Source organism: Trichechus manatus, unplaced genomic scaffold (genome assembly GCF_000243295.1).
Source record: "Trichechus manatus latirostris isolate Lorelei unplaced genomic scaffold, TriManLat1.0 scaffold00204, whole genome shotgun sequence".
In the NCBI taxonomy this organism is placed as follows: domain Eukaryota; kingdom Metazoa; phylum Chordata; class Mammalia; order Sirenia; family Trichechidae; genus Trichechus; species Trichechus manatus.
The window spans coordinates 238,123-265,717 of NW_004444140.1; the positions used below are offsets into that span (position 1 = coordinate 238,123).

Consider the following 27,595-nt stretch of genomic DNA (forward strand, 5'->3'; position numbering starts at 1 on the left):
GGTATATACGGAAAAGACTTGAAAGCAGAGACTCAAACAGACACTTGTACACCAATATTCACTGCAGCACCATTCACAATAGCCAAAAGGTGGAAACAACATAAATGCCCATCAACGGATGAATGATAAACAAAATGTGGTACATACATACAATCGAATGTTACTCAAACAATAGGAGAAATGAAATCTTGATAAATGCTACAGTATGGATGGAGCTTGAAGACATTATGCTGAGTGAAATAAGTCAATCACAAAGGGACAAATACTGTATGACCTCACTTATCTAAAAAGACAAGAAAAGGCAGACGTACTGTATAGAGACCAAAGTTTATTAGTGGTTACCAGGGGTGGGAGGGAGTGGGAAAGTGGGGATTATTGCTTATGGAGTACTGAGTTTTGGTGTATGGTGACGGAAAAATCACACTGATTAAAGGTAGGGTTGCACAGTCGATTATTGTAAGTGCTGTCAATAAGTTGTACACCCATAAAAAGTTGAATTGGCAAAAGTTGTGTGATATATTTATGATGATGCACACACACACAAAAGAGTATCTGCTGAGGCTGCTTATATACAACCAAATACCTCACAGGATTTGGTTCCTTGGTTTGGATGTTTAGGGTCATGGTTTCATGGGACATCCCAGTTAATTGGCCTACTTACATGTTTGGTGCTTGTCTTAGTCATCTAGTGCTGCTCCAACAGAAGTACCACAGGTGGATGGTTTTAACAAGAGAAGTTTATTCTCTCACAGGCCAGTAGGCTACAAGTCCAAATTCAGGGCATCAGCTCCAGGGGAACGCTTTCTCTGTCGGCTCTGGAGGAAAGTCCATGTCATCAGTCTTCCTTTGGTCTGGGAGCTTCTCTGCGCAGGAACCTCAGGTCCAAAGGACACGCTCTGCTCCCAGCACTGCTTTCTTGGTGGCATGAGGTTACCATGTGTCGCTGCTCGATTCTCTGTTTTATATCTCAAAAGAGAGTGGATTAAGACACTATATAATCTTGTAAACCTCATCAGCATAACCTCATCACAGTGATAGAATTTACAACACATAAGGAGATCACATATGACCTCATCATAGTGATAGAGTTTACAACACATAAGGAAATCACATCAGATTACACAATCATACAATACTGGGAATCATGACCTAGCCAAGTTGCTACACACATTTTTGGGGGGACACAATTCAATCCATGACAGTGGTTTTGTTGTACCTCCTAGTTCATTGTGTAGTTCCTGTGGTCTTAAAAGCTTGCAAGCAGCCATCCAAGGCACAACAATTAGTCTCTATTTGCCTGGAGCAACAGAGAAAGAAAGGGAGTCAGGAACAGGAGGAGGAAATTTAATGTGTGGCTAATTGCCTCCAGGAACAGCTGCCTCCTCTACCATGAGACCAGAAGAACCGGACAGTGCCTGGCTACCATTACTGAACATTTTGATCAAAGATTCTGTAGAAGAATCCTGATCAAAAGGGGGAAAATGCAGAAAAACATTTCAAATTCTTATGGACTCCAGAGTTTCTGGAGCAATGGAGGATGGGTGAACCCCTGAAACTATTGCCCTGAGATAATCTTTAAACTTTAAACCAAAAATATCCCCTGAAGTCTTCTTAAAACCAAACAGCTTAGCTTAACTAGTAAAAAGTGTCTGCCTTGAGCATTACGCTCTTTTTAAGATCTATCTATATGGGATCAAATGGACAACAACAACTCGAAAAATGAGATAGGAAACTTAGGGGGCAGTGAGTCTTTGTTAACTGGGGAGGAACAACTCAGAAAACTAGGGAGAGAATGGTTGCACAACTTGAAGACTGTAATCAATGTCATTGAATTGTTCATGCAGAAACTGTTGAATTGGTGTATGTTTTGCTGTGTATATTCTCAACAACCACCACAAAATAAATAAAAAAATTTTTTTAAAAAGAAAAAAAAAATTCCTTCCAATTCCTCTATGCATGTTATTTCAGAATGTAAGTTTTCAGAGAGCAATGACCATGACAGTTTATAAGCTTCATCAGAATCTTGAGTAGACGGGAATCCCAATTCAAAAAGATTTTTCATTGGGTTGATCCAAAAATTATGAGCTTTGGAACTTTAACTCCCTCTCATTTATTTATGTCTCCTTCCCATCTCCTCCAAAAAGTGTTATATTATGCATATTAATAAAACTTAATAAATTGATTTCAAATTAAAAATAATAAAGCCCTTTGCACACCTTACAAGGAGTTCTGGTGGCCCAAACTGTTAAGGGCCTAACTGCTTATTGAAAGTTTGGTGATTCTAAACCACCCAGTGGCTCTATGGGAGAAAGAGCAGGTGATCTGCTTCCATAAAGACTACAGTCAAAAAAACCCTATGGGGCAATTCTGCTCTGCCACATGGGGTCACTTTAAGTTGAAATCTACTCCATGGCACACAACAACATACCTTACACATCTGATGCTCCACCCCTAGTGTTGCAACATTAAAATGTACCCACATCCCTCTGTAAATAGAACTCTTCTTTACTTTAAATTTAAAAGGATTTTTATGAATTTACTTTTGAAATTACTTTACTATGAGTAATGCATTTAATTTACTATTGACTATGATTTCTCTTCAATCATACTGCATACTCTGGAATGCCTGCCAAAATTCCAACTTACAAATTGTTTTCAAATATAATGACATTTGTATGGATGCTAAACTGAACAAATATTACAGTTGACATGCTCCTTTCTGAAGGCACTAAATTAAACATTTATCCATTTCTACTTTGCCCTTTTCCTATTTTGCAGCCTCCGAAGTTTTTCTTCCAGATCTCCACCGTTTCCCTGGTCTTTGAAAGGACAGGCCTGCCCATGAAGCCGGGTGACTCTCACCTTCCCCATCTCCAGACACGCAGGCCACTCCTGCAGGTCCAGCTACTGAGACCACCAGACTGTCCAGGGCATCCTGATCTGGGGCAACTATGTTCTCATTTTGAATAAAAGCGATGTGTCAGATTAAATGGGGTTTAAACCTTTTATGGAGTTTCCTAGAAATAATTTACAAATGACATAATACCTTGATGGGGTGAATGCTCTGATGTGAGATTTGGAAATCAGGATCACTGTCATCCTAGCCAAGCACCCCACCCCAAGTCTGGGGGACACTGCCAGCTTCCCACCTGCTCCCCGCTACTCCCCCAGGAGGTGGTTTGGGGAGGTGAGCCAGTGGGGGGTGAGGGGGTGGGGAGGGTGGCCTGCAAATGTGCCCTCAATCCCACTTCATATAGGATGTTTTGTAACTGACTGGGGACAGTCCCTGGTGTAGATCTTGCTCAGGGCTGGCTCCACAGGGCAGACTCAAGGGAACAGGTTTGTTTGCCTGATTTGTTGTGCTCCGTTTGGGGGCGTTTTAAAGCAAACTGGTTGTTCAGACTCCCTCCGTCTTTTACAAAGAAGTCTACACACACCTTCCAGGAAGACCACAGGAAGGAGCATGATTCCAAAAAAGAGAAGGAGATTAGAGGACGGCAGGGGCAGGGCAATGAAAGAAACAACTTTAAATCTGTTTACAGCAGAGCAGATGCTCTGAATCGGCCCAGCCTGCTTAGGGGACAGGAGATAACAGGAAATGGGGCACACCAGGGCTGATTCATTTCTATCAAGAACCATAAAAAATTTATATTTTGGACCTGGTAATTTCACTCATGGGCAACTATTGTTGTTGGCTGCTGTCAAGTCATTTCCGACTCACAGTGACTCCATGTGACAGGGTAGAACTACCCCATAGGGTTTCCTAAACTGTAATCCTTAATGGAGCACGTCACCAGGTTTTTCTCCCGCAGACCCACTGGGTGGGTTCAAACAGCCAAACTTTGGGTTAGCAGCCAAACGCTTAACCATTGAGCCACCAGGGCTCCTTGTGGGCAGCTAGGCTAGGGTAATAATCTGTAAATCTTATAAACAAAGTTAATGATAGCTAATATTTATTGAGAGCTTTCTTAGTGCTTTATACCCAGTGATTGAAAGAATCCAAAATCAACCTTATCAGGAACATGCTATTATTATTCCCATGAAATAAGTGAGAAGCCGGAGGCACAGAGAGGGGAAGCAACTTGCCCAAGGTCACACAGCCAGAGAGTTGGAGCCAAAATTCAAACCCAGGTGGTCTGGCTCCAGAGCTGACACTGTTAGCCACATTAGCCCATAGTTATTCTTAACAGAGAAGTGCTGTGATGGCAAATTACAGTGAGGTTCACAATGAGACCGTGCACAGTAATTAAATTGCATATTTGCAAGGAGTATTTTAATGAAATATGAAATGTGGAAATGATTTTAAAACCACAAAATTATACATACAATATGATCTCAACTCTTAAGAGTGCCCTTTTTAAAAAAGACCAGAAGCTGTGGGGACCGTGGTCTCGGGGAACATCTAGCTCAATGGGCATAACACAGTTTATAAAGACAATGTTCTACAGTCTACCTTGGTGAGTAGTGTCTGGGGTCTTAAAAGCCTGTGAGCAGCCATCTAAGATACTCCACTGGTCTCACCCCTCTGGGAGCAAGGGAGAATGAAGAGAACAAGATACAAGGAAAAGATCAGTCCAAAGGACTAATGGACCACAGCTACCAAGGCCTCCACCAGACTGGGTCCAGTACAGCTAGATGGTACCTGGCTACCACCACTGACTGCTCTGACTGGGATCACAACAGAGGGTTCTGGACAGAGCTGGAGAAGGATTTAGAACAAAATTCTAACACACACAAAAAAGACCAGATTTACTGGCCTAAAGGAGACTGGAGAAACCCCGGGAGTATGGCCCCCAGACACCCTTTTAGCTCAGTGATGAAGTCACTCCCGAGGTTCACCATTCAGCCAGGGATGGGACAGCCCCATAAAACGGGACTAATGAGGCACAGCAGTCCAGGGACAAGGGCTAGAAGGCAGAAGGGGACAGGGAAGCTGGTGATAGGGAACCCAAGGTTGAGTAAGGATAGTGTTGATGTGTAGTGAGGTTGTTAACCATTGTCATAGGGCAACATGTGGACTAACTGTTTAATGAGAAACTATTTTGTTCTGTAAACGTTCATCTAAAGTGAGAAGAGCAGCACAATTGGAAGAGGGTAGTCGATGGCGCTGAACTGTGCATGTAGAAATTTTTGAAATGGTGTGTCTTTGGCTATGTATATTTTCACCAAAAAAAAAAAATGTTCGAGAAGGGAGAGGGTTGACATGTCGTGGTTTTGTTAACCAATGTCATAAAGCAATATGTGTACTACTGTTTAATGAGAAACTATTTGTTCTGTAAACCATCACCTGAAGTACAATTAAAAAAAAAAGTGAAAAAAAGAAAAAAGACCAGAAGGAGTATATATCAAAATAAATAGTAAATTTATCTCAGGTATGCAGTAGGTGATTAACAAACATTTGGTGACATTGGTAGATTATGAGTGGGGATTTTTTTCTTTTTCCCATTTTTCTATATTTTCCAAATTTCTTTAATAATTTTCTTTTCAGATAGGAAAAAGTATTAAGGCTTTACGGTTTTAAAATTCTTTTGTCATGTTTGAGAGAGAAGTTTCTGAGAAACTAAAACCAGAATCAAGTTGTTAAAACAAATAGTGGAGAGGTTGCTGAGAAACTCTTTTAAGTTCGTAATATTCTTACGGCTAAGCCTCAGAACACATTGAGAATGCACAAGAGACTAAAAATAACGGAATAAGAGATTCTATTAAAAAACAAATTCAGTGAGTAAACACGGCACCCTTACTGTCCTAAGTACTGACTAAGGGGACAGGCAATTCTTCCCTTCAAAGGACCTTCTAGAAAGATCTTCTAATCCTGCTTCCTTGTTTCATAAAAGAAGACAGAGCACTCTTGTATTATTAAATGTATTCACCTCCTTGAAAAGTGAAGTTCCCTTCATCCTTGGGCCTACAGGGGGAGGGAGGTGCTGGACGCTGAGCTCCTCTGGCTTCCAGCCTAGGTCCTCCCTCTGGCCACTTTCACCTCAGAGGTGCTCAATCTCTCGTTCACTGTCCAGCTCTATCATTCAGTTCTATGGTATGTAAGTGGCTAGAATGGGTCGCCGTGAGTTGGTATCAATTACATGGCAATGAGTCAGGTCCCTAGGTGGCACAAACCTTTTTCTCTTGGTTATTAACAGAAAGTTTGGCTGTTTGAACCCACCCAGTGGTGCCACAGAAGAAAAGCCTGGCTATCTGCTTCCATAAGACTGCTGTTGAATATTACAGCCAAGAAAAACCCTGTGGAAAACCCAGTTCTAGTCGAAACACATAGGGTCGCCATGAGTCAGATTTGACAGCAACAGGTTTTTTTTTTTTAGAACTGGCAAGAGAGGCCTTTTGGAAACTGACCCTGGGTCTCAGCCAGGGGGAGGCCTGGCTAGCAGCCTTCAGGAGGGTAGGGGGATCGGGAGAGCTTCTGCCCAAGGTACCGAGGGTATCTGCTGAGGAGGCATTGGGCCAGGTGCAGACTTGCTCCCAAGCCCTAAGAGTCGGGCTGGGCTAGGGTAGAGCCAGCTTGAGTGGAAGGGGAGAGGGAAGCCTGCGCCATATCTCCCCCGCCCAGCCCTCAATTACACACAGGCTCACGCTGTTCTAGGGTAATTGTTTCTGAAGCAGTCACCTGTCTCTTCCCACCACAGCTGCAGGCGATTTCAGATGGCTTCAGCAGCAGCAGCCACTGGCCACAGGCTTCTCTGTGGCCCACCCAGAATCCTGCACAGCACAGGGAACATCCCACCTTCCTCTTTACAAGGGCAATGGACTCCCATAACCTCTGTGCCCAAGCAAGAGCTCCAGAAATTGTGTATTAAGCATGGGACAGAAGCCAAGTTGGTTAAGGCTCCATTCAGAATGCACAGGCTTGCTCCAACCCCCTGCAATAGAATCTCCTGGAGAGCCTGCAGATGTTTGCACCATACCCTCCCCTAACCAGCTGCCATTGATTCCAACTCATGGCAATCCCATGTGTGTCAGAGTAGAACTGTGCTCCGCAGGGTTTTCAAGGCTGTGACCTTTTGGAAATAGATCGTCAGGCTTTTCTTCCAAAGGAACTCAAACCATCAACCTTTCAGTTAACAGCCAAGTGCATTAACCATCTGCACCACCCAGCAGCACTCTCCACCTACTAAATCCGGGGTAGGACCTGGAAATCTGCATTTTGAACAAGCACCTCAGAAGATCCTGATGTCCCCAAAGCTTGAGAACTGCTGGCTTCAAGTATGCTTGTAAATGCATATCCCCACATCTACCAGGATGTCCTAAGGGCTGGAAGTGGGAAGTATAAAGGAAGGAAGGGGATGCCATCCCCCAAGCTGTGTGACAGGGATGTGTGTGACCTGGGGCCAAGTGTCCCCGAAGATGGGGCAGGCTGGATGAGGGCGTCAGCATCTTCTCTCTCCCAGCTTCCTGGGTCAGTTGCCACATGTACAAACAACTATCACTCCAGCCCAGGCACTCCTCACTGAAGGCTCCATCCAAAATGCTCCTGGCCCCCGACCCCAGCCGCCCCCAACCATGGCTGTCCCTCTCCCAAGAGAGACCCAGCCCATCTCATTACTTAAATAATCTTTATTTTTCATGCAGTAGGAAAGATGGGACTGTATGAAACACTGTATTTCACAGCAAAAGCCTCGGCCCAGAATACGACACGTCGGACCAGCCGGGATCCAGGTCTGGCCAGAGCTCTGAGACCATCCCAGGGGTACCACCTCCAGGGCTAGTGGCAGATCCAGGACCCCCAGCCGCAATGGTCCCAGACATAGCACAGGGCGGCTGCCCCCTCCCACAGAGGCACAGAAAGCCGACACCAGAGGAACACGTGGACTGCAGAAAGGACAGAGAAGGCTGAGGCAGTGACTTGGCAGAGGTTGGGAAGTGTGGAGGTCCTGCTCCAGCAACTTCAGCAACTCTGAGGCCTGAGTCCCTCCCTCCCCTCAGGACCAGGCAGCTTGGGCTACAGCTGAGTTCTCGGCCACAGTAAAAGCCACATAAACAAGGTGGGGCCTGAATGTAGGCCCTGGCCAAAGCTTGGATGTGCCCAGGCAGGACCCCAAAGGGTACAGGTGCCAGCTCCCACAACCTCGCCAGGCACCTGTGGCCACTGGAGGCACCCGCAGGACAGTCAGGCCTCAGAGGATCCTAGGGCAGGTCCACCAGCAGGGCCAGCCCTCAAACCCTTGGCCATCAGATGCAGCCTGAGCCAAGACAATGGAGAAGCAGATTCCTGGGCATTGCTTTCACTGGGTGGCACAGGGCCAGCTATGTGGTCAGACATGCAGGACAAAAACAGAGAAGAACCAAGACATGCAGAGACCACGATGTGACAGGAGAGGTCTGAGAAAAAAACGTGGTCAGGGTGCTGAGATGCAGTGGAAACAGCTTGGCCAGGCTCACTGAGGCCCCGGGCTAGGGGTGAGGCCCGCCTCCTCTGGGATGGTCTCCAGCATCTCACTCTGGACGGCCTGCGTGATGAGGGCCAGCTCCTGGCACAGTGTCTCGTAGCGGTAGCCCACGCGAATGTCCGGCAAGTTGGTGCGGCGGATGTCATTGCCCTCAGGGCCTTCCTTGGTGTAGTTGGGTCCCAGCCAGTGGCTCTTCACCTGAGGCGGTTGGGGGAATGGGCAAGGCTGCAGCCAGCTCTGAGGGCCATGCCTCACCCCAGAGCCATCCCAGGGGCAGGGCCAAGATACCAGGGAGCTTCCCGAATGCAGAGGAAAGAGATGCGTCAAGGTGCAGGCAGGCCCGGGGCAAATGCAGTACCTTATGGGAGAAGCCGCTCATGAGGACGCTGTTGCGGGCCAGCTCACACATGTCGCAGGAGCTGAGCTTCCACACCTGGGTGGCAATGCTGTACTCTTCCATCAGTGGTTCCTGTACAAGCCAGGCTCCCTCAGACAGACTCCCCAAGGCCCCGCCCAGCCACCCCTTCCTCTCCATGGGACTTGCAGACATGGCCACGTGGCCACTGGTCTGCCGCACTCCACCAGCAGGGGGCAGCACCAATCCTGTGAGACCGAAGTGCTGGGGGTCTGCAGGTCCCAGGACACCTGCCTGCCTGGCTGCCACCAGGTTCTGACCTTGGTGAAGTGAAACTGCAGGGGGTCGTCAGTGGACAGCGAGACCATGAGGCCGCGAGACAGGTACTCAGGTAGCGGGTTCCGGTGGTAGCTGAGGAAGAGGCTGTTGTTACTGAGCGGGGACATGGCGATGCCAATCTGGGCCAGGTAATACAGGTACTGCAGGACTGGGGCCTGGGCGGGCAAGAGAGCAGCAGGGCCTGTAAGGCGGCCTCAAGGCTGGGAAGGACATGCTGGGTGTGGGGATACAGGCAACAGTACAGGCGGGGGAGGGGAGCCCAGGCTGGGCCTGACGTGCAGGGGGTCGGTGACAGCCACAGTCTGAGGTGGGGCCCAGTCTGGAGGCTGGGGCGGGAAGTGGTGTGGAGGGTTAGCTATAATGGGAGGGGGAATCCCAACTGGGAGCTCAGTGGGGAGGTGGCCCACTGGGCAGGGGGCTGGGGTGCAAGCCCTGACCTTGCGCAGCAGCAGCCCGTGGGAGATGTTCTCAGCCAGCATGAAGGCAGACACCAGGTGGTGGATGGGCCCGGCCTCCCCACAGTGCGGCCTCAACACAAACGTGTGGAAGCCCCTCTGCCTGGGGGCATGAAGACTGGTCAGCTCCTGAGCCTGGGCTCCTGGACCCCCCCCACCAGTGCACGCCTGCCCTCCAGCCAGTGTCTGTGTGGGCTTGGCATAGGAGGGCAGGGGTAGTTCTTGGTGGTGAGGGGTGAGGGACGGAGACCCAAGGGAAGAGAAAGAACTCATCCAGTCCGATAGGGGGACAAAAGGGAGGTCAGGGCTCTGGTGGCCCCAGCCCAGGTCAGGCCCAGAGCAAAGTCTGTTGGGTGAGAGGGTGAGACAGGGAGAAGAGACGTAGCACTAGGCGGGGAGGCACCTGCGCAGGTGGTTCAGCATGGCCATGTTGGCGAAGGTGTAGTACAGGTAGTAGGAGTAGGGTGGGTTGTCCTCCTCCACCCAAGCCTCAGGGAGGGGGCTCTCCATGTTGAAGACGTGGTTCTCAGGCTTGGACTCGTCATCCACACTGTCAAAGCCATCCACCTGGCACAGGACCCTGTGGTCAGACCCAGATCTGCTGGCCAAAAGCCCCATACCCTGGCCCTGTGCTGCCCACTCACATGCTCCAAGAAGAGGTGCAGCTCCGGGTGGCTGGCAGGGTACACAGTGGCCTCAAAAAGCGGCAAGAAGATGTTCTCCAGCATCTCCTGGAAGTTGGCCAGCTGGCCCTTGGTCCGGTACACGTCACTGCAGGCGAGAAACAGGCACACGTGCACGTGCAGGTCAGGACAAGTGGGAAGAGACCAACAGGCCAGCAGGGTCAGAGCGTGGCCTGAGGTCATGGAACCACTTTGGAACCATGCTGGGAAGAGGACTCCAGGGAGGCCAGGCTGGACAGACCATGGTGGAACCAGGGAGGTCCCTTCTCTATGCGGTCACCCTGGAGGGCAGGAGGCAAGCCCTGGCCCACGAACTCTCCACCCCATGTCCCTCCCACCCCAGGGACACTCACAAGAGGCGAGGCACCTGCACGAGCCAGCGCACGTTGGGCGAGTGCACGCGGTGCATCACAGCCCAGCGCGCGAGCTTGTCCCACTCATCCCGTGAGCGCCCGTAGATGGAGAGCCGCAGCTCAGCATTCTGGTATTTGCTTTCCTCCAGGTCTGACATCACCTCCTGGAAGACACATGTGGGGCAGCTGTCACACTCAGCTTCCTGCCCGCCTGTCTCCGCACCCCCCATGTGTGCTCAGGAGGACCTCTTTATGTACCTTTTGTTTAACTCTTACTATAGAAATTTTAGAATACATATAAAAGTATCAAAAAATAGTACCAGAAACCTTCCTATACTCATAAACAAGTTTCAGATATCATCAACTTTCTGCCATTTTTGGTCCACCTATTCTCCCCCATCCCACCTCTAAGACAGATGGGTGCTTGGAATACATGAATGAAGAAGGAAAAAAAAGAGAAAACAGATCTCCCAAAGCGTACATTCTGACGGAGTGAGACAGTTAATAAACATATAAATTATGAACATGTTAGAGTTGGTAAGTGTCATGGATAAAAGAAAAAGCAGAGCAAGATAATATCAGAAGTGCAGGGTGAGGTCGGGATTGACATCTTGGACAGGATGGTCAGAATTGCAAAAAAAAAATTTTTTAGACAGAGAAAATTGAACATATTATGGATATAAGGTGATCCACAGGGATTGTTATTTTAGTTGGATATGATAATGGCATTTTGGTTTTGTCTTTTAAAACTCCACGCATCTTACCCAGCCCCCTAACCTTGTGCAAACCCGCAGATACTCAGGCTCTCAGCTCAGTCAAGGAGGCTGCCCACAGGCCAGCACTGTCCCTCTGGTACATAATGGTCCCTGGCAGCCACTTCTACTTACCTTGATGATGTGAGCAAAGTACTTTCCAGAAATCCTGTTGTCGGTCTTGATGAAGATCTCCCGGAGGACAGACTCCCCAATAGGGTTGTACTTGGCATTGAACTTGTCAAAGCGATGGAAGGTGTTCCTGTCCTGGGGGAGACGGGCAGGCCTCAGTCACCCCACACTCGAGTGGGCCCAGCCCCTCAGCCCCCTGTGCACCAGGACAGACCGCATGCACGTCGAGCGTGTCCACACTCAGGTCGTAGGCAGTGAGGTTCATGCTCTCGAAGACTTCCCGAAGCGTCTGCTCGCGGCCCTGCTCCACATGCACAATCTCCTCCAGGTGCCGCTTCATCGCCCGCTTGATGAAGCGCAGCAGGTGCTTCTGGTTCATGCAGGATGAGGCGTGGATGTGCGTGTCCACCTGGGTGGAACAAGGGGCTGCGAGTCCACCCAAGGCTGGGAAGGTCCAGGCCCTGGGGCAGCAGGATGGTAGAGGACCCTCCACACTGGGTGCTGGGTGGGGGCCCAAGACCCTGAGGGCAAGGCACAGGGTCGGGGACACAGACGCCACAGGGTGAGGGCCCACCTTGCGGATGTTGTAGAAATCCCGGTGGGGCACCTTCTTCTGGGCAGCCAGCTCCTTCATCTCGTTGAGTAACACGTGCATCTGGAACTTGGAGCTCAGGTACTGCAGCCGGCGGTAGCAGAACGACTTTCTGGGCAGGGGGAGAACCAGGCAGGGAGTCAGGGCCCTAAGTGAGGTAACTTGGGTGGGCCTGGGTAGCAGATCGGAGGGCGGGGGTGGGTGCAGTAGGGTTCAGTGACTAGAAACGGACAAGAGACTGCTGACAGGTGTCTGGGGCAGGGCTGGGGAATCTGGTCTGGTGAGGGGTAGCTGACTGTCTAGGACAGGTCGGGGCTCACATGGGGCCGTTGATAATCAGGGCCATCAGCACATTGACGTCAGCCACAAACTCCTGCAGGTCGGGGTACGGCAGCTCCAGCTCTGAGCAACTGGCATGTAGGGGAAGTTGGGTGAGAAGAGCAAGCCAGGCCGTGGCCCCTTCCTGAGCCAATGCAGCCTCCCACACAGCCTCCTCCAACACACAGCCCAGCCCTCTTACTGCTCATCAGGTTCCCTGTGGGTGTAGACATGCACCACGCCTTGCACCATGCGCAGCCCAAAGCCCAGGTCCCCAGGCATGGTGCTTGGCTCACAGTGCTCGTAAGGGTGCTGCTCCAGCACAGGGGGGTGCACCGGGGCATCTGTGGAGGGGGTGGGGGGCAGTCAGGGCCAGGGCTCTCCTGGCCTCCTCCACCTTTCCAAAGCATGGTGAGGCCAATTGCTCACCCGTTGCCCACCAAAGACCACCAAGAGGGAGAGCGTTGCCAAAGGCCACAGCAGGGCAGCTTCTGCCCCTACCTCCATCCCCCGCCCCCAGGACCACCAAGAGGCTGGGAGGAGCCTGGGTGGAGAAGAAGCAAGCAGGACAGAGGTTCCCGGGCATCAAACTCAGGGCCCCTGGGAGACCAGGGCACTCAGAAGCAGGGGTGGGGGCCCCACCGGCAGACACAGGGGTCTCAGGACCCTGCTCGTAGGTCCGGATCTCAAGAGGCTTCTCGGCCAGCTGCTGCAGGTACCGGCGGGTGGTGGGGCAGAAGCTCTGCAGCGACAGGGCCATGTACTTCTCCCGGATGAAGAGGGCCCGCACCACACTCTTGGCTGCGTCTAACAGGTCTGTGAACGGCACCTGGAGACAAGGATGGGACTCACTCTCCTCAGTCTCTGACCCTAGACCCAGACGCACTCACCTCCTCCCCACACTCTCCCCACCCCCCGCAGGCCCTGATCTCAGACCCACTTGGACAGTCAGGTCCCAGCGCACTCAAATACCTCCCAGCCAGGCCCTCTGCCCCTCCAGTTTTTGGAAAGAGAAATACCTTCTCCTGCCCACGCCCTGCCCCCAGCTCCCCCAGCAGGCTGAGCTCCCCGGAATACCTGGGGATGGGGACCCAAGCCCCCACCCCACACTCACCCCACACTTCTCCTCCCCAGAAATGGTGACCCGCTGGAATTCCCGCTCCATCAGCCCGTCGCGCTCCCGCAGGCCCTGGTCGCCCTGGCCCTCGCCCTGCTCCTTGTAGAGCCTGCACAGGGAGATGGGCAAGGGGAGCTTACAGCCGGCAGCAGGAAGGCCCCCCCCTCAGCTTCCCCTCACCCTCCACCCTCCTCACTGTAGGTCCGAGTCACTGTCTGTCTTCAGGAAGTCTTGCTTGGCCCGAAGCAGGATGTCTGGTTCCAGCCTAGAGGTGAGAGGGATGAAAGGTCAGACAGATAACAGGGACCGCCCTTGCTACCCTGGCACCGAGCTGTTCACGGTCAGTACATGTGATCCTCGTAGACACAGAACCCTGCGCTGTGGCTGCTGTTATGGCCCCACTTTGGAGATAAGAAAACAGACCCAGAAGTTAAGTAGTATGTTTCAGGCCACACTGGTGGGGAGAAAGACAGAACCAGAACAGACGCAGCCTGACTCCAAAGCCTGTGCTTCCAACTACTGCTCTGTGCTGCCTGGCCTGGGTGGAAAGGGGGCAGAGAAGGGGCTCTGAAAGCCACCAAGTGGAGCAGAGGAAGGCTCGGTCGACTCCTGAACTGTAGACTCCTGAACCGGCCACAGTGCCCTGCGGGCACCTGGCAGACTCCAGAGGTTAGGTGGGGGACTCACTTGACATCCTGGCTGATCTGCCGCTCCAGGCGCTGGCGCCGCTCCTCCAGCTGCTCGATGGGGCTCTCCTCAGGGAACTCATAGGGGGCACTTCGGAGCTCACTCTCAGCCAGCGAGCGGCTGAACAGCTCCTGGTGGGAGGGAAGGGAGCCCGTCTGGCTGGGAGAGGGTCAGCATGCGTCCACGCCCAGGGCCCTCCCCTGCAGTGCCCGGGGACGGGGGAGGGCAGTGGGGCTGGAGGTGCCTGGGAGAGGTGGGGGACCGGGGACAGCCAAGGGTGTGCTGGGGGACAGCTGGGGTGGGTAACAACTGGGGCAAAGGCAGGGCATGGGGCAGCAGTAAGGGGCACTTCTGGGTGATACCTCAGCAATCTCCTTGCATTTGCCATCCATAGAAGTGCGCAGGTCAAGTGGGAAGTGCTTGAGGCAGGGGGTGGGTCCCGGCAGGGAGCGGGTGGACTGCAGTGGAGGGGCCCCCAGCCCAGCTCGGGCCTCTGTGGGGACAGCGATGCCAGGGCCAGTGGGTTGAGGGCCAGAGTTTGGGCACTGGCAAGGGTACCCCTGGAACACCTGGGCCCCTGTCCACCCCAGGCCAGCCCCACGGGGAGGCCGGAGAGGGCCCAGACAGCTGGCGGTCGGTCCTCAGAGTCTGAGGAGTGAGCCTCCATGTGGCTCCCACAGGACCTCACCCACCTGAGGCTCCGAGTGGGACCCTGGGTCTGGCCCTGGGACAAGTAAGTTCATTCACTCCAGGAATAAGAACCTGAATCCTGGACTAGCTCCCACTCCCTCGGGCCATGAAAACATCCAAGTGAGTGCCTTCCACAGGGTGTGCACACACAGAGAAACACACAGCAGGTGCTCATTAAGGACCAGGTGGCCACACCAGGGATCCCCAGCCCACAGCTCCAGGGCAGGCAGGCCAGGATCAGACCTGCCTCTGGATCAGCAGACCCTCCACCCAGAGAGGCAGGGCCCCGACCTGACATCCCAGACCTACAGACCACAGGGGCAATCCCAGCTGCCACTCAGCTCTGATCTGGGGACTAGCCCTCAGGAAGAAGGAGAAGTGAGGACCTGTTTGGCAGCGGAAGCCCTGCCTCCTCCCAGGAGGCCTGCCCTCTCCCCCAGGACCCCAGGGCTGCCAAGATGTGGCCTGGCCCCAGCCTGCCCCTCCCACTGTTGGCTGCCCCTCCAAAGGGAGCTGCCACAAACAGGCTGCACCACTCAGAGGCCCCAGGATCTGGGCCAGAAGCCCCAGGAAGGGCTCTGGGGAAGGGGTATCAGAAGCCAGGGATCTCTCTTCATTGAGGGGCAGAAGGCCTTAGCTACCATGAGGAGGCTGGCATCAGAGGCCTTGGAGCTGCTAGTCTGTAGGGGATGCCTGAGCTACCAGCCGACCCTGAGGGACCCTCCCTGGCAGGAAGCTCTCCACACCCAACTTAGCTCTCCTAGCCAGCTCTGGGGTGCTCCCCTCCAGCACCCTCCCTTCCCGTCTCCACCCTGGCTTAGGAAAGGACTAGGGGCTCTGCTCAGCAGTGCACCTTGAAGTCTCTGTGCCTATTTCCCAGTACTCCAGAGTCCAGTGCCCCAGATGGACAAAGGGGAAGAAGAAGGTGCCTGTCCCAAATCCAGGACCCAGACTCCCCCTCACTCTGGTCCCTGCCTGGGCCCTACCTGCAGAGTTCAGGCAGCTGCAGCCAGCAGCCCTGTGCCCCTTGCCTGCCTGCTTGCTGTGTGAAGCTGCAGCCAGTCCCCCAGGACAGCTCAGGGGCTGGCACGGGCTGTACCAAGTACAGCTGCAGGCAGGGGAGACCCTGGGATGGCAGAGAAGAGCAAGGTGCTGGGGAAGTCCAGGGGGGGCCCAGAAGTCAGGGAAGGGACATCAGAGTAGGGAGATAAGAAGAACCCCAGAACTGAACAGGGCCTTAACCTCTACCGTGTGCCAGGGCCCAGCCAAATGTGGGGCCGCCCAGGGGGAAGAGCAGGGCAGGCTGATACGGGCAGGGCAGGCTGGCAGGGAGGGGCCAAGGCTCCTTAAAATCGACTGCCCTAGGAGACAGAGAGCGAGCAGGGCCTGGCTGGTCAAAGGGTAGGAGAGGAGAAAAAGGAAGGAGAGACCAGCACTCCTTGTCTCCACACTCAGCAGCCCCTGGCTGCTCGCTCTGCTTAGGGGCCATGTTGCCACCACTGCCCTCTGGGCCCCTTCCGAGGGGCTCCCTCAGGGGAGTCCGCTGGATAGAGGAGCTGGCTAGCAGCCGGAACAGAGGCCTTGTCAGGTAGGAGTTAGTCACGGAGGCTTTCCCACTGCCCAGCTTCTTGGGGAGTGGGTACATGGCCCCCTAGATCTCCAAGCCCTGTCTCAAGCCTATCGTCTAAGACAGGACAAATTGCCCAGAAGATGAGTTCGGGAAGAATTGGAGGACTCAAGTCTGACTGTTCCCACGTACAGGCAAGTCTCAGGTCCTCCTCTATAAATGCCAGGTGATAAGCGGTTCCTGCCCTGCCTGGCCACAGCCAACTGAGGCTCAGGGAGATAAGGGCTCTGCAAGTGTTCTTGAAACTGCAGGAGGGTGCCAAGGCAAGGGGCTGTGATGACAGACTCTTGGGACCCTCAAAACAATTTCCACATGTAGCCTCACCCACTGGGAGGGGTGTCCCTGGGCCCAGCACTGGGCCAAGGCAGCTGAACAGTGAAGGGCAGAGAAGAGAAGAGAACTTGGCAGGGAAGGAGATGAGGGGTGACATTATCTCTTACTTAGAAAAGGAAGAAAAATAGGCCCGTCCCCTGCCCTTCATATAGCTGGACTATATGAAGAAGAACTTGGCAATAGGATTGGAGACTCATTAACAACCTGCGATATACAAATGACACAACCTTGCTTGCTGAAAGCAAAGAGGACTTGAAGCACTTGCTGATGAAGATCAGACTACAGCCTTCAGTATGGATTACATCTCAACATAAAGAAAACAAAAATCCTCACAGCTAGACCAATAAGCAACATCACAATAAATGGAGGAAAAATTGCAGTTGTCAAGGATTTCATTTTACTTGGATCCACAATCAACACCCACGGAAGCAGCAGTCAAGAAATCAAATGATGTATTGTATTGGGCAAATCTGCTGCAAAAGACTTCTTTAAAGTGTTAAAAAGCAAAGATGTCACTTTGAGGACTAAGGTGCGCCTGACCCAAGCCATGGTATTTTCAATCGCCTCATATGCATTAGCAAGCTGGACTATGAATAAGGAAGACTGAAGAAGAATTGATGCCTTTGAATTATGGTGTTGGTGAAGAATATTGAATATACCACGGACTGCCAAAAGAACAAACAAATCTGACCTGGAAGAAGTACAGCCAAAATGCTCCTTAAAAGCGAGGACAGCAAGACTTCACCCCACGTTCTTTGGACATGTTAGCAGGAGGGATCAGTCCCTGGAGAAGGACATCATGCTTGGTAAAGTAGAGGGTACACACACGAAAAAAAAAGAAGACCCTCAACGAGATGGACTGACACAGTGGCTGTAACAATAGGCTCAAACATAGCAATGATTGTGAGGATGATGCAGGACCGAGCAGTGTTTTTTTCTGTTGTACACAGGGTCACTATGAGCTGGAACCGACTCCATGGCACCTAATAACAACAGTCCTGCACCCAGGGTGTCAGGCCGAGCCTAAGGTCCTTGCTTCCCTAAGAACCCTGATTGTACATACCTCCTTCCCAAATATAGCCCCAGGCCACTTCCAACCCCCTGAAGGGGAGGCAGACCACAGACCTCAAGGCTGGTCTGTGTTGGGTCAGCAAGATGGGAGCTGAAGGCCCTAATCTCAACCCCCTCTCCCAGTGGGGAGGCCTGGGGCCCCACAACTATCATGTGGATGACAAGGACAGGTTTTAACAGTCAGAGCCTTCCACCAACCTACCATGGCACTAGGTTGGTAATCTCCACACTCTGTGGGGCCAGGGCCTAGAAGACTCAGCTGCCAGCTGGGTCTCTTTTCCTGGTTCCTGTGCTGGAGGTTCCTGGCCACAGCACCACACACACATACACTCCTACACTCACAATCACACAGGGAGAGGGTCAACCAAGGGCCAGAGGGGGACCCAACCCTACCAGTCCATGCACAGCTACTCCCTAGCCACTCCCACCAACTCCAAGATTCTGGCCACCCCGTCTCCCACCTTGACCAGGAGCCCCTCACTGCCAAGAATGCCTTATAGGCAGGGAGGTGCCCAAGGCTACGCTGAAGAGTATCAGAAGCTCTCACCCAAGGTCTCTGGTTCAGCAACTGGTATAGACCTAGCCCCAGAGGACACACCCTTTGGATGGCACAGACCTGGGCACAGAGAACACTGACCCTCAGGACAGTACAGGCCTCAGGCCAGGCATGTTCAATGGCATACAAAATACAGATGGGGGATGCTCAAGCTATAGGTGCACACAGCTGCTGAAGAGGTGGGCTTGACCTGGTCGCCAAAGTTGGGGTGGGTCCTTCCTCAGCCACATGGGCCTGGAGGAACCAGGTGGAAGGCCGACATCCCTCAGCAGGCACATACCCAGGCAACTGAGCCCTCACAGAGATCACCGCCACACCACGCTGCCTGCTCCAAATGGTGCAGAGATGCTTCCAATGGTGCAGAGATGCTCCCAGAGTGGAAGCCAAACCTAAGGGTGCAGGAGCGCACGCAGCACAGCAGCAGCAGCCCCCGTCTGAACCCCCACACGAGCCTGACTCACAGAACCCCATCCTCCTGAGGAGGCTCATCCACAGACCAGGAACGAGCAAACCATACAGCCACACAGCTGAGCTCCCCAGCTCCAGGATGCCCATCAGCAATGGTGTGCCCTAATGTCAGACCCCCAGCCAGGAGGTTCTGGGTCTGGGGTCCTAAAAAGAGGAGCTAGCTGCAGAGAAAGCCTGAGCCTGCCTCGGAAGGCACAGCCGCCAGCTGGTGTGGCCAGTCCGCACGCCAGCCGGTCCCCACACACCCTTACTCCATTCACACACACTCCACACGCAAAGTCTCAGCACATTCACACACTGACACGTGTGCAAACACACCTCTTGCTACACCCATGCCCACTCCTTGTTACAGAGGGCAGCATCCTCCATATAGAAACCTCAGTCACCCCCCCCACCCCACCATCCTATCCACACGACCTTCCAAGCCGGCTGAGGCACCTCTGCAGAGAGGGTACCGGAGAAAGGGAACACCTCTCTGAGGGGCCAGTGGTCTAGGATAGAGGTGGAAGGGAGAGCAGTGCCTGATGGCCGGGAAGCAGACTCACCTGGTACTGTGGCGGAGGCCTGAGGGCTGCCCCGCTTCTTAAAGGGATACTTGGCCTTGGGCTTGCTGGGGCCAGATGGATAGGATGCCATGGCTGGGGCCGCGGCGACAAGAGGTGGGGGGAGCCTGAGCGGCTCCGGGCGGAGCCTCGCTTTGCCACATCCAACCCCTTCCTCCGCCCCGCCCCCAGCGGGAGTGACTGATGCAGGAAGCAGAGGCCCGGCGGGCGGAAGAGGCCCTGGCTACGATTTTTTGATGTTGTCTAGGCAACCTCGGGGAATGGGGCCTCCATCCCGCCCCTTATCCCTCGGCTCCTCACCCCTGCTCAATTCCTGGAGTGACGTGACTGCTGGTGATGGGATCGGGGGCGGGAAGGGGGAGGGGAGCAGAGAAAACAAGACGAGGAAGGGCCAGTCCCCAGCTCTCTACAAGCCCCTTAGGAACCCTCACCCCTTGACAGGGCTCCGGGGCAAAGGAGCCAAAGTCCAGGTTGGCTGGTCCAGCCAGCCCGAGAGAAAAAAGTAATAAACAGGAATCCAGCCTCCGAGCCCAGAACACGTTCCTCTCAGGGCAGGCGACTGGGGCACTCCTCTGTGAAAACCTGGCCCCTCTGGGGCAGAACCCTCTTTTTTTCTTCTCTATCTGACCCCCAGCTCCACGGGTAGCCCAGCTCGGGAGGAGGATGTGGGTAGAACGGAGAATCTCAGCCCAGTAAGCAGGGCCCAGTCTTGGGAAAATTCCATTGTCGGGCAGAAGCTACCCTCTAGGAAGGCAGGAGGAGGAGGCTTGTCTGGGGGTCTGGAAAAGAGACCGCAGCTTCTTCTGTCTTTTCCCTCTATCTTTCCACACTCTGGCGCTCCTTCCCTAAACCCTCCCCAGGAGGAGCTGATGGCTTCCCTAGGTCCTGCAGGCTGTGCTGAGACCCCAACCTCCTGTCACCCTGACCACTGCACTTCTCTGTCCCAGAGACCGTCCTCCCAACACACGCACACACACTCACCTGAAGCCATGCTGCCCAAACCCCAAGGGGCACCGAGGAAGCTCCCCGCGAGGGTCTGCGGAACCGGGAAGCCTGGGTCACGAAGGAGAAGGGGGTCCGGGGCCCAGACCCCCGTCAAGTCCCTCCGAGGGCCCCTGCTCTGGCACTGAGGTGGGAGAAGTAGAGCAGCCTTTCGAAATTGTCAGCTAGCAGGAAGCGGATCCCGGCCGACCTCGGCGGCTGGAATGGCCTCGGGAGCCCGGGAGTCCAGGACCCCAGCCCCGCAACAGAGGCGAGCAAACCACGTGCTCCCCAGGGAGCGGGACCCGACACTCGTCCAGGCTTCTCAACACTCCCCGGGTATCCAAGAGCCGGACCCAGTAGATGGACTGCGCGGGGGAGTCACGCAACAGGTACCACCCCACCAAAAGCCCGCCGGCGCCTAGCTGGTTTTTGCCGCCCCAGGCCCCGCCCCCGCTCGGACCGCCCCCTGCAGGCCAGCCCGGCCCCGCCCCCGCCATTTTTCTCTTCCTGGAGCCATGTGGGCAGCCACCGCGCCACAGTGGACTTGAGACTTGGGCCCTGGGTCTTGGGCAAGTCCCTAAACTTTCCGTGTGTCAGCTTCCTCATCAGTAAGATGGGATGGGATGATGATAGTACCTCACTCAAAGGGGTATTGTGAGGATTAAACATAAAGCCCATTTGCACAGGGTCTGGGACAAAGCGCCCAATAAAAGATAGCTATTAGCCCAGGATTCACTTTAAGCAGAAGTAGTAGCCCAGCATTCCCGCCCTAGGTCATCCATTTTTTTTCTGACAGGCGTAGCTAGGCAAGGTGTGCCCTGCAATTCTGGCTCCCCTTTCCACATTTATTTCTATATTTGGTGGTTAAGAGCCTAGGCTCTGTAGCCAAATTGCCTGGGTTCAAATCCAGGCTCCTCCACTTAGTGCTTGACTGACATTGGGCAAGTTACTTCTCTGTGCTCTCATTTTGCCTATAAAATGAGTGTAAGTATCTGGTGATTATTAACATAAATGAGGTAATACATCTAAAGTGCTCAGAACAGTGCCTGGCCTGTAGTTATTATCACTGTCATTTCGTAAGCCTTGGTTCCCTATGGACACACTCACAGGTTGATTCATCTTACAGCCTATAAAGAAGTGAAGTTGGACTATTTTGGGAGCTGCGGATACTCCATCCAACCAGCACCCCCACCCGCAAGCGGCAGAAAAGCCTACCTAAAGGGAACTTGCATGAGGAGGGGTTAAATTCGTAAGACTTCACTGAAATATAATTCCTGCTTGTGAGAGTCCTTTGCCCCCCACACCTATTTTTACTAATGCCCTTTGTCCAGCTCCTCCCGGTTCTCACTACCCCCATAGCCGAAGTCCTTCCCAAACTCTGCCTCCCCCACCTGGCTGCGTTCTGGACCCTGACCCCTGTTCTCTACCTGCATCTAGCACTGCCTCCATTGATCCTCTGCCTATTGTTCCTCACCTCTGACAAACAAAAATCCATGGCCTCCATAAACATGGAAAAAATATATTCACCTCACAAGGAATCAATAAAACGAAAAAGAAAACAAAGAAATGCTATGTTTTGCCTATCAAATTAGCAAGGATTAAGAAAAAGATAATCCAAATGCAAGCAAGGGTATAGTTAGTGACTGATTTAGGAGATAATGTTGGAATCATTATTCCCTGTCCTAAAATGTGACCCAGCTGGAGCTGGACTCACAAGGACACATCAACTGGGCCCTGAGGTATAAAGACAATAGCTAGGACAATCTTGGAAAATATCTTTTAGGGAACCTTTCACATAAACAAATCATAAAAAGAGCACAAAAGACTCAAATAAGCATTTATTGAATAGTAAGATTTGTTGGACCAATGAAGACCCTCCTGACTGTTGTTACAGAAACCCGTACCAATGATGGTTAAGCAAGACAATTCAAAATGTAGGATTATGAAGAAGATTTGGCAGTTTCTAGCCAGTCTGTGAAAAGGTGAAGCTTTCAATGGTTTTGCCCATTTGTAATGTTAATATATACTGACGATTCCGTAAGGTTCCTCGGACTTGAGCAGACATGGCCCTGGCAGCATGGTTGTCCGTTTTCCATTCTTGCCTGTGCTGTAATCTTTGGACTCGGGCAGACATGGCTGTGGCAGCATGCTTGTCCATTTTCTCATTCTTCCCTGTTACTCGGGCAGACATGGCTCTAGCAGCATGCTTGTCCATTTCCCTACTTTTGTCTATTCTGTAATTTCCTTGGATTCAGGCAGACACGGCTCTGGCAGCATGCTTGTTTCCTGCTTTTGCCTCTTTGACTGCATGCCAAATAAAACTTTCTTTTTGCTTTACTAAACTTTGTGATGTTTTTACCCTACAACATAATTTAGGAGATAATATTGGAGCCATTATTCCCAGTCCTAGAATGTGACCCAACTGGAGCTGGACTCACAAGGACACATCAACTAGGCCCTGAGGTATAAAGACAATAGCTAGGACGGTCTTGGAAAACATGTTTTAAGGAAATTTTCACATAAACAAATCATACAACACTGCACAAAAGACCCACATACTTTCCACTCTTATCTTTTTCTATTAGCATTTAGTGAATAGTAAGATTTGTTGGACCAATGAAGACGCCCCTGACTGTCATTACTGAAACCTGTAGCAATGACTGTTAAGAAAGACAATTCAAAACGTAGGATTACAGAGATTTAACAGTTTCTAACCAATCTGTGAAACGGTGAAGCTTTCAATGGTTTTGCCCATTTGTAATGTTAATATATACTAAAGATTTTGTAAGGTTCCTCAGAACTCGGGCAGACACAGCTCTAGCACCATGATTGTCCGTTTTTCTCACTTCTGCTTATTCTGTAATTTTTCCTCAGACTTGGGTAGACACGGCTCTAGCAACATGGTTGTCTGTTTCCTACTTTTGCCTCTTTTAATATATGCCGAATAAAACTTTTCTTTTTGTTTTACTAAATTTTGTGATATTTTTACACTAGAACATTAGTGAGATGGGGCACACACTTATACTACTGGTGGGTATAAACATTGATATAATCTTCCTGAAAGCCATTTTGCAATATGTAATCAAGAGTCTTAAAAAGGTTTATATTATTTGACCTTAAAAAATTGCTCTAAAAAAAAAAAAGCTGGCAGAAAAATATGTATGAACCAAGTTGTTCATCACTGCAATGTTTATCACACAGGAAGACTGGAAACTCAAAGTTTCAACAATAGGGAGATGTTTAAATTATGTTATATGCATACAATGAAATATAGCCATTAAAAATTAGTCTTGAAGAGTTTTTTAATGATGTGGAAATATTGACAATATAAATGGATGCAAAACTATATAGTATGGTCCTAATTATACAATATATATATTATTGTATATTATATATTGCATAATAAATATACATGTGTGTATATATGTATATAGATATATATCTCCATAGAAAAGATGCCAAACATGTATAAATTATTATCTTTGATAAAATTATGGGTTATATTTATTTTCTTCTTTACATTTATCTGCATTTAAAAATCTGTCTAGAGTGCATATCCATTACTTTTATAATCAAGGGGAAGGAAAACCAAAGTCTATAAAAGCCTGTAATAGTCTCCACACACACACACCATTATCCCCAACCCCCATCTTAACTCCATAGTTAAAAGTAAGCTATTCTTAATATAACCCCCTAAATTGGTCTTGGGTCCCATAGGAATTTTGAGGCCATTGGGTTCTAAACAATGAATAATAAATCTCAAAATTAAAAATCAAGCACCACGTAACCATGTAGAATGTCATCTATATTCTGCTAAAATGCAAATTTGGATGGTTTTAAGGGGTGGTTATTTTGCACCGGGCCAGGCCTCCTTAGGATCCCCGCCTTAATCCAAGACCTACTACCGACCTAACCTAACCAGGCAATAGATGGCAATCCTTATCCTGTGTCCTACTCAGGCAAGTTGGTTCACTGTTCAGTATGTGCTCCTCCCTAGTCCCAACTGCAGCACCTTATAACCCTTCCCAATTTCCAGGCCATCCAGTGTGTTGTCACAGCTAGGAGGTCTGCCCTGATTATAGCGAAGCACCAATCTCCCTACCTACTCACCACCAGCAAGAATCTCAGTGGGGTTTCATTGTCTATGTAGAACAGATCTTTGGAAATGAAGGAGTGAGTCATCCTCTATGGCTTCCATCTTTTTTCATGCTGGGGCCTGACTATTGCCTTACAGCCTGCTTTAGAGCTGTATGCACAGCTTCCTCCCCTCCTGTCCTATCCCCTAGAGAGCTCCTTAAATGGACCTCCTAGAATGCCAGGCCCTTCTGTGGATGCACTCCAGTTTCTCCAAAGAACTGCTTCTCCTCTTCTGGCCTGCAGCTCACTTGTGATGTCAGCCTCCTACCTAGGCCAGATGACTCTCTGGAGATGTTGGACTTGGGAGAGAATACCTGCAGCTTCATTCCTCCGCCAGGGCAATTTCCCAAACCATACCCTATGCCTAGATCCCTCTAGGCCCTAGCCTACCAAATTCTGTCCCGATTCTCACAGGTTCAAGTCCACCTTACAGCCAAGGCTACTCAGGCCTAGAGTCACAGAAGAGCCCCACCTCTCCATTAAGCCGGGTTTTTCCTCTCTCCTCAAAGCAGTTATTTCAACCAAGCTGTTTTGCTCGTTTCTCAGCTTATCCCAACAGCCAACCCCACCTGTTCCTCCACCGCATCCCCCCGCCCCCCGCCTCCACACACACCTCCACCACTTGGCGTTGTGTTTATAGCACCATGTAGCTGTATCCATCGTACTGGTTTATGAATCCCCATTGGATTTTAGCCAAGCCCCTTAGCTTGTCATTCAAGGCCCTTCACTGGCTGGCCCCAATGTCTCTTTCCTGTCCTCATCTCCCACCCTTCTCCTCCATGCACCTTTCACTCTTCTCTGAGCACATTTTATACCTCGTGCCTCCATGCCTTTTTTCATGCTCTTTCCTGTCCCCCAAATGCCTATCCTCCATTTCTGTTGCTTTTCTGTTTCCTGCCTGTTGAAATTCTGTTCATTGTACAATTACTCCCTCTTTTCTTCTACTGTAGAACTCATCAGTCTGACAGCTAGATGTGTGCATAATTGTCTTTCCTACCAGGGATGAAGACTAGGTTTCAAACAGCTCTGAATTTCCCAGCACTGGCACAGTGTTCCTTTAGCCAAATTGTTTCTTGTGAATTTACTCCACCTCCTCCTTTGGACTGGAAGGTCCTGAAGGCAGCTCCTCATTCTTCACATGCTCCCCACTCCACCTGGGACAAGGCTTACCCACAATCCCTACCACTAGATATAAGAGAGATCCTGAGATCTCCCCTCAACTCAAGAAAACACCACCAAATTCATTGGGAAATGGTGATCCCTTTTTCACTCAAAATGTGGCTTGTAGGGCTATGAACCAGGACATATGAGCTGTAGCTCTGATTCTGATACTAACTTGCTTATTAATATGGGGATCACTTTTCCATGCTTCAGTTCCCTTAGCTCTCAAATAGGAATAGCACCTACATGCCTTACCTACTTTACCAGGACGCTGTCCCCAAATATAATAGATACAAAAGTGCTTTGAAAACTGAAGAGTCAGACTACACAAATTCACAGATTTAAAAAAAAAAAAAAAGAAAGAAAAGCCTCTTCTCCTGGGAGAGGAAAGTGGACCAGCCGTAGGAAAGGCACCGAAGCTGAAGACCAGAGGCAGGAGGGCATTGACATCAGGGTGGTGGATGCATACTAGTGGGTCTGTGCTCTCAGAGGTCAGGCTACTGCCAGGAGTTCCCTTATTTAGTAGTGAGAATGGGGAACTTTCACCCAGCAAGCTAGGAAACGAAGCAGAAGCAACACTAAAGTTTGCACAGGTGGTAGCTGAAAACGGAACAACTTCAAACATTCTCCCTGTCTGTGACACAAGTTAGCAGTTCCTTTAACAATGCAAGTGCTGCTGCAATTGAGCTCATGCATTTGCCTGTCTCTTTTTTGCCCAAGTGTTTTTCCTCTCACTGGCTGCTTATGGGGTGGGGGTTCGGGGTGGGTGCGTAGTGGAAAGACTACCTCCCTGGGAACCAGACAAACTTGGTTTGTCTGTTCACTAACCTATAGGACCTTGAACAAGTTACTTAACACTGAAGCCTCAGTTGTCTGGTCTGTAAACTGGGGACACTAGCACTTACCTTAGAGTTGTGAGAATTAACTGATATGATCCATATAAATTGTCTAGCATGGTGCCTGGTGGTTCCTTGCTTTGAACAGTGCAGACTTGAGCACAGCTCTAGCTCAAGTTTAAGTTACCAATAACGTGGGTAGGCTCTGGCCAGGGCTGGTGGTCAGGTATAATTACTGAAACCTTATAGCCAGGATTCCAAGACAGTCACAATTTCAAATTGACTCCTATTTTCCCTTAAGCCAATAAGCACTTGCCAATTTCTGATTGGGAAAATTTGATCACCGTGGAATGCACCTCAGCAGCTGCCTATTTCTCTTATCAACCCTGAGCCTCTAGGCTGCAGGCCTGGGGCTTCTTGGCCAGATACACAGATATTAGGCTGAAAGGCAGTGGGGAGGAGGAAGATGATTAGCGATGGTTCCCGGTACCTGGTAGGTGGGAGACTAGGTTCTGCCTCCCAGTTTCTTAGTCCAGATGGCCATTGCTGCACAAATCCCACTATAAAAGGGAGAAGCAAATTAAATCTTTCTAGCTCAGAGGTTCTCTACCTTGACTGCACATTAGAATCACTCAAGGAAATTTAAAAATCCCCATGCCTGGACTGTACTCCAGACCAATTAAATCAGTATATTTTTTTAAAAAACTCCCCAGGGAAGGTTGTTAACCAATGTCATAAAACAGCATGTGTGTTACTGTTACATGAGAAACTATCTGTTCTGTAAGCCTTCACCTGAAGTACAATAAAATATTAAAAAAAAAAAAAAAAAAAAAAAAAAAAAAAAAAAAAAAAAAAAAAAAAAACCTCCCCAGGGAAATTCCAAGGTACACCAAAAGTTGAGAACCACAGTTCTAAGTCAGGGTTTTTCAAACTTGCCAGATGTCGATAATCACCCATATTAGTTAAAAATACAGTTTCTCGGGCTCT

At 50.8% G+C, this 27,595-nt stretch overlaps 1 protein-coding gene across 2 annotated transcripts; it reads right to left on the minus strand.

Moving 5' to 3' along the window:
* Positions 1–7,935: 7,935 nt before the first annotated feature.
* Positions 7,936–19,831, minus strand: AMPD2 (adenosine monophosphate deaminase 2). 2 transcript variants are annotated; one of them, XM_004388021.3, is made up of 18 exons: positions 19,473–19,831; positions 14,545–14,675; positions 14,183–14,313; positions 13,692–13,760; positions 13,493–13,604; positions 13,021–13,207; positions 12,581–12,722; positions 12,381–12,470; positions 12,043–12,172; positions 11,683–11,877; positions 11,472–11,603; positions 10,585–10,748; positions 10,193–10,319; positions 9,952–10,115; positions 9,531–9,651; positions 9,075–9,248; positions 8,758–8,868; positions 7,936–8,597 (listed from the first exon to the last, which is right to left on the minus strand). In XM_004388021.3, exons 1-18 carry the CDS (start codon positions 19,561–19,563, stop codon positions 8,388–8,390), a joined length of 2,481 nt encoding a protein of 826 aa, XP_004388078.1. In that variant the 5' UTR covers positions 19,564–19,831; the 3' UTR covers positions 7,936–8,387. The 2 variants fall into 2 exon arrangements, with proteins under 2 accessions (XP_004388078.1, XP_023597940.1); XM_023742172.1 differs by lacking the exon at positions 14,545–14,675 and having other exon boundaries at positions 19,473–19,826.
* Between the last annotated feature and the right edge of the window lie 7,764 nt (positions 19,832–27,595).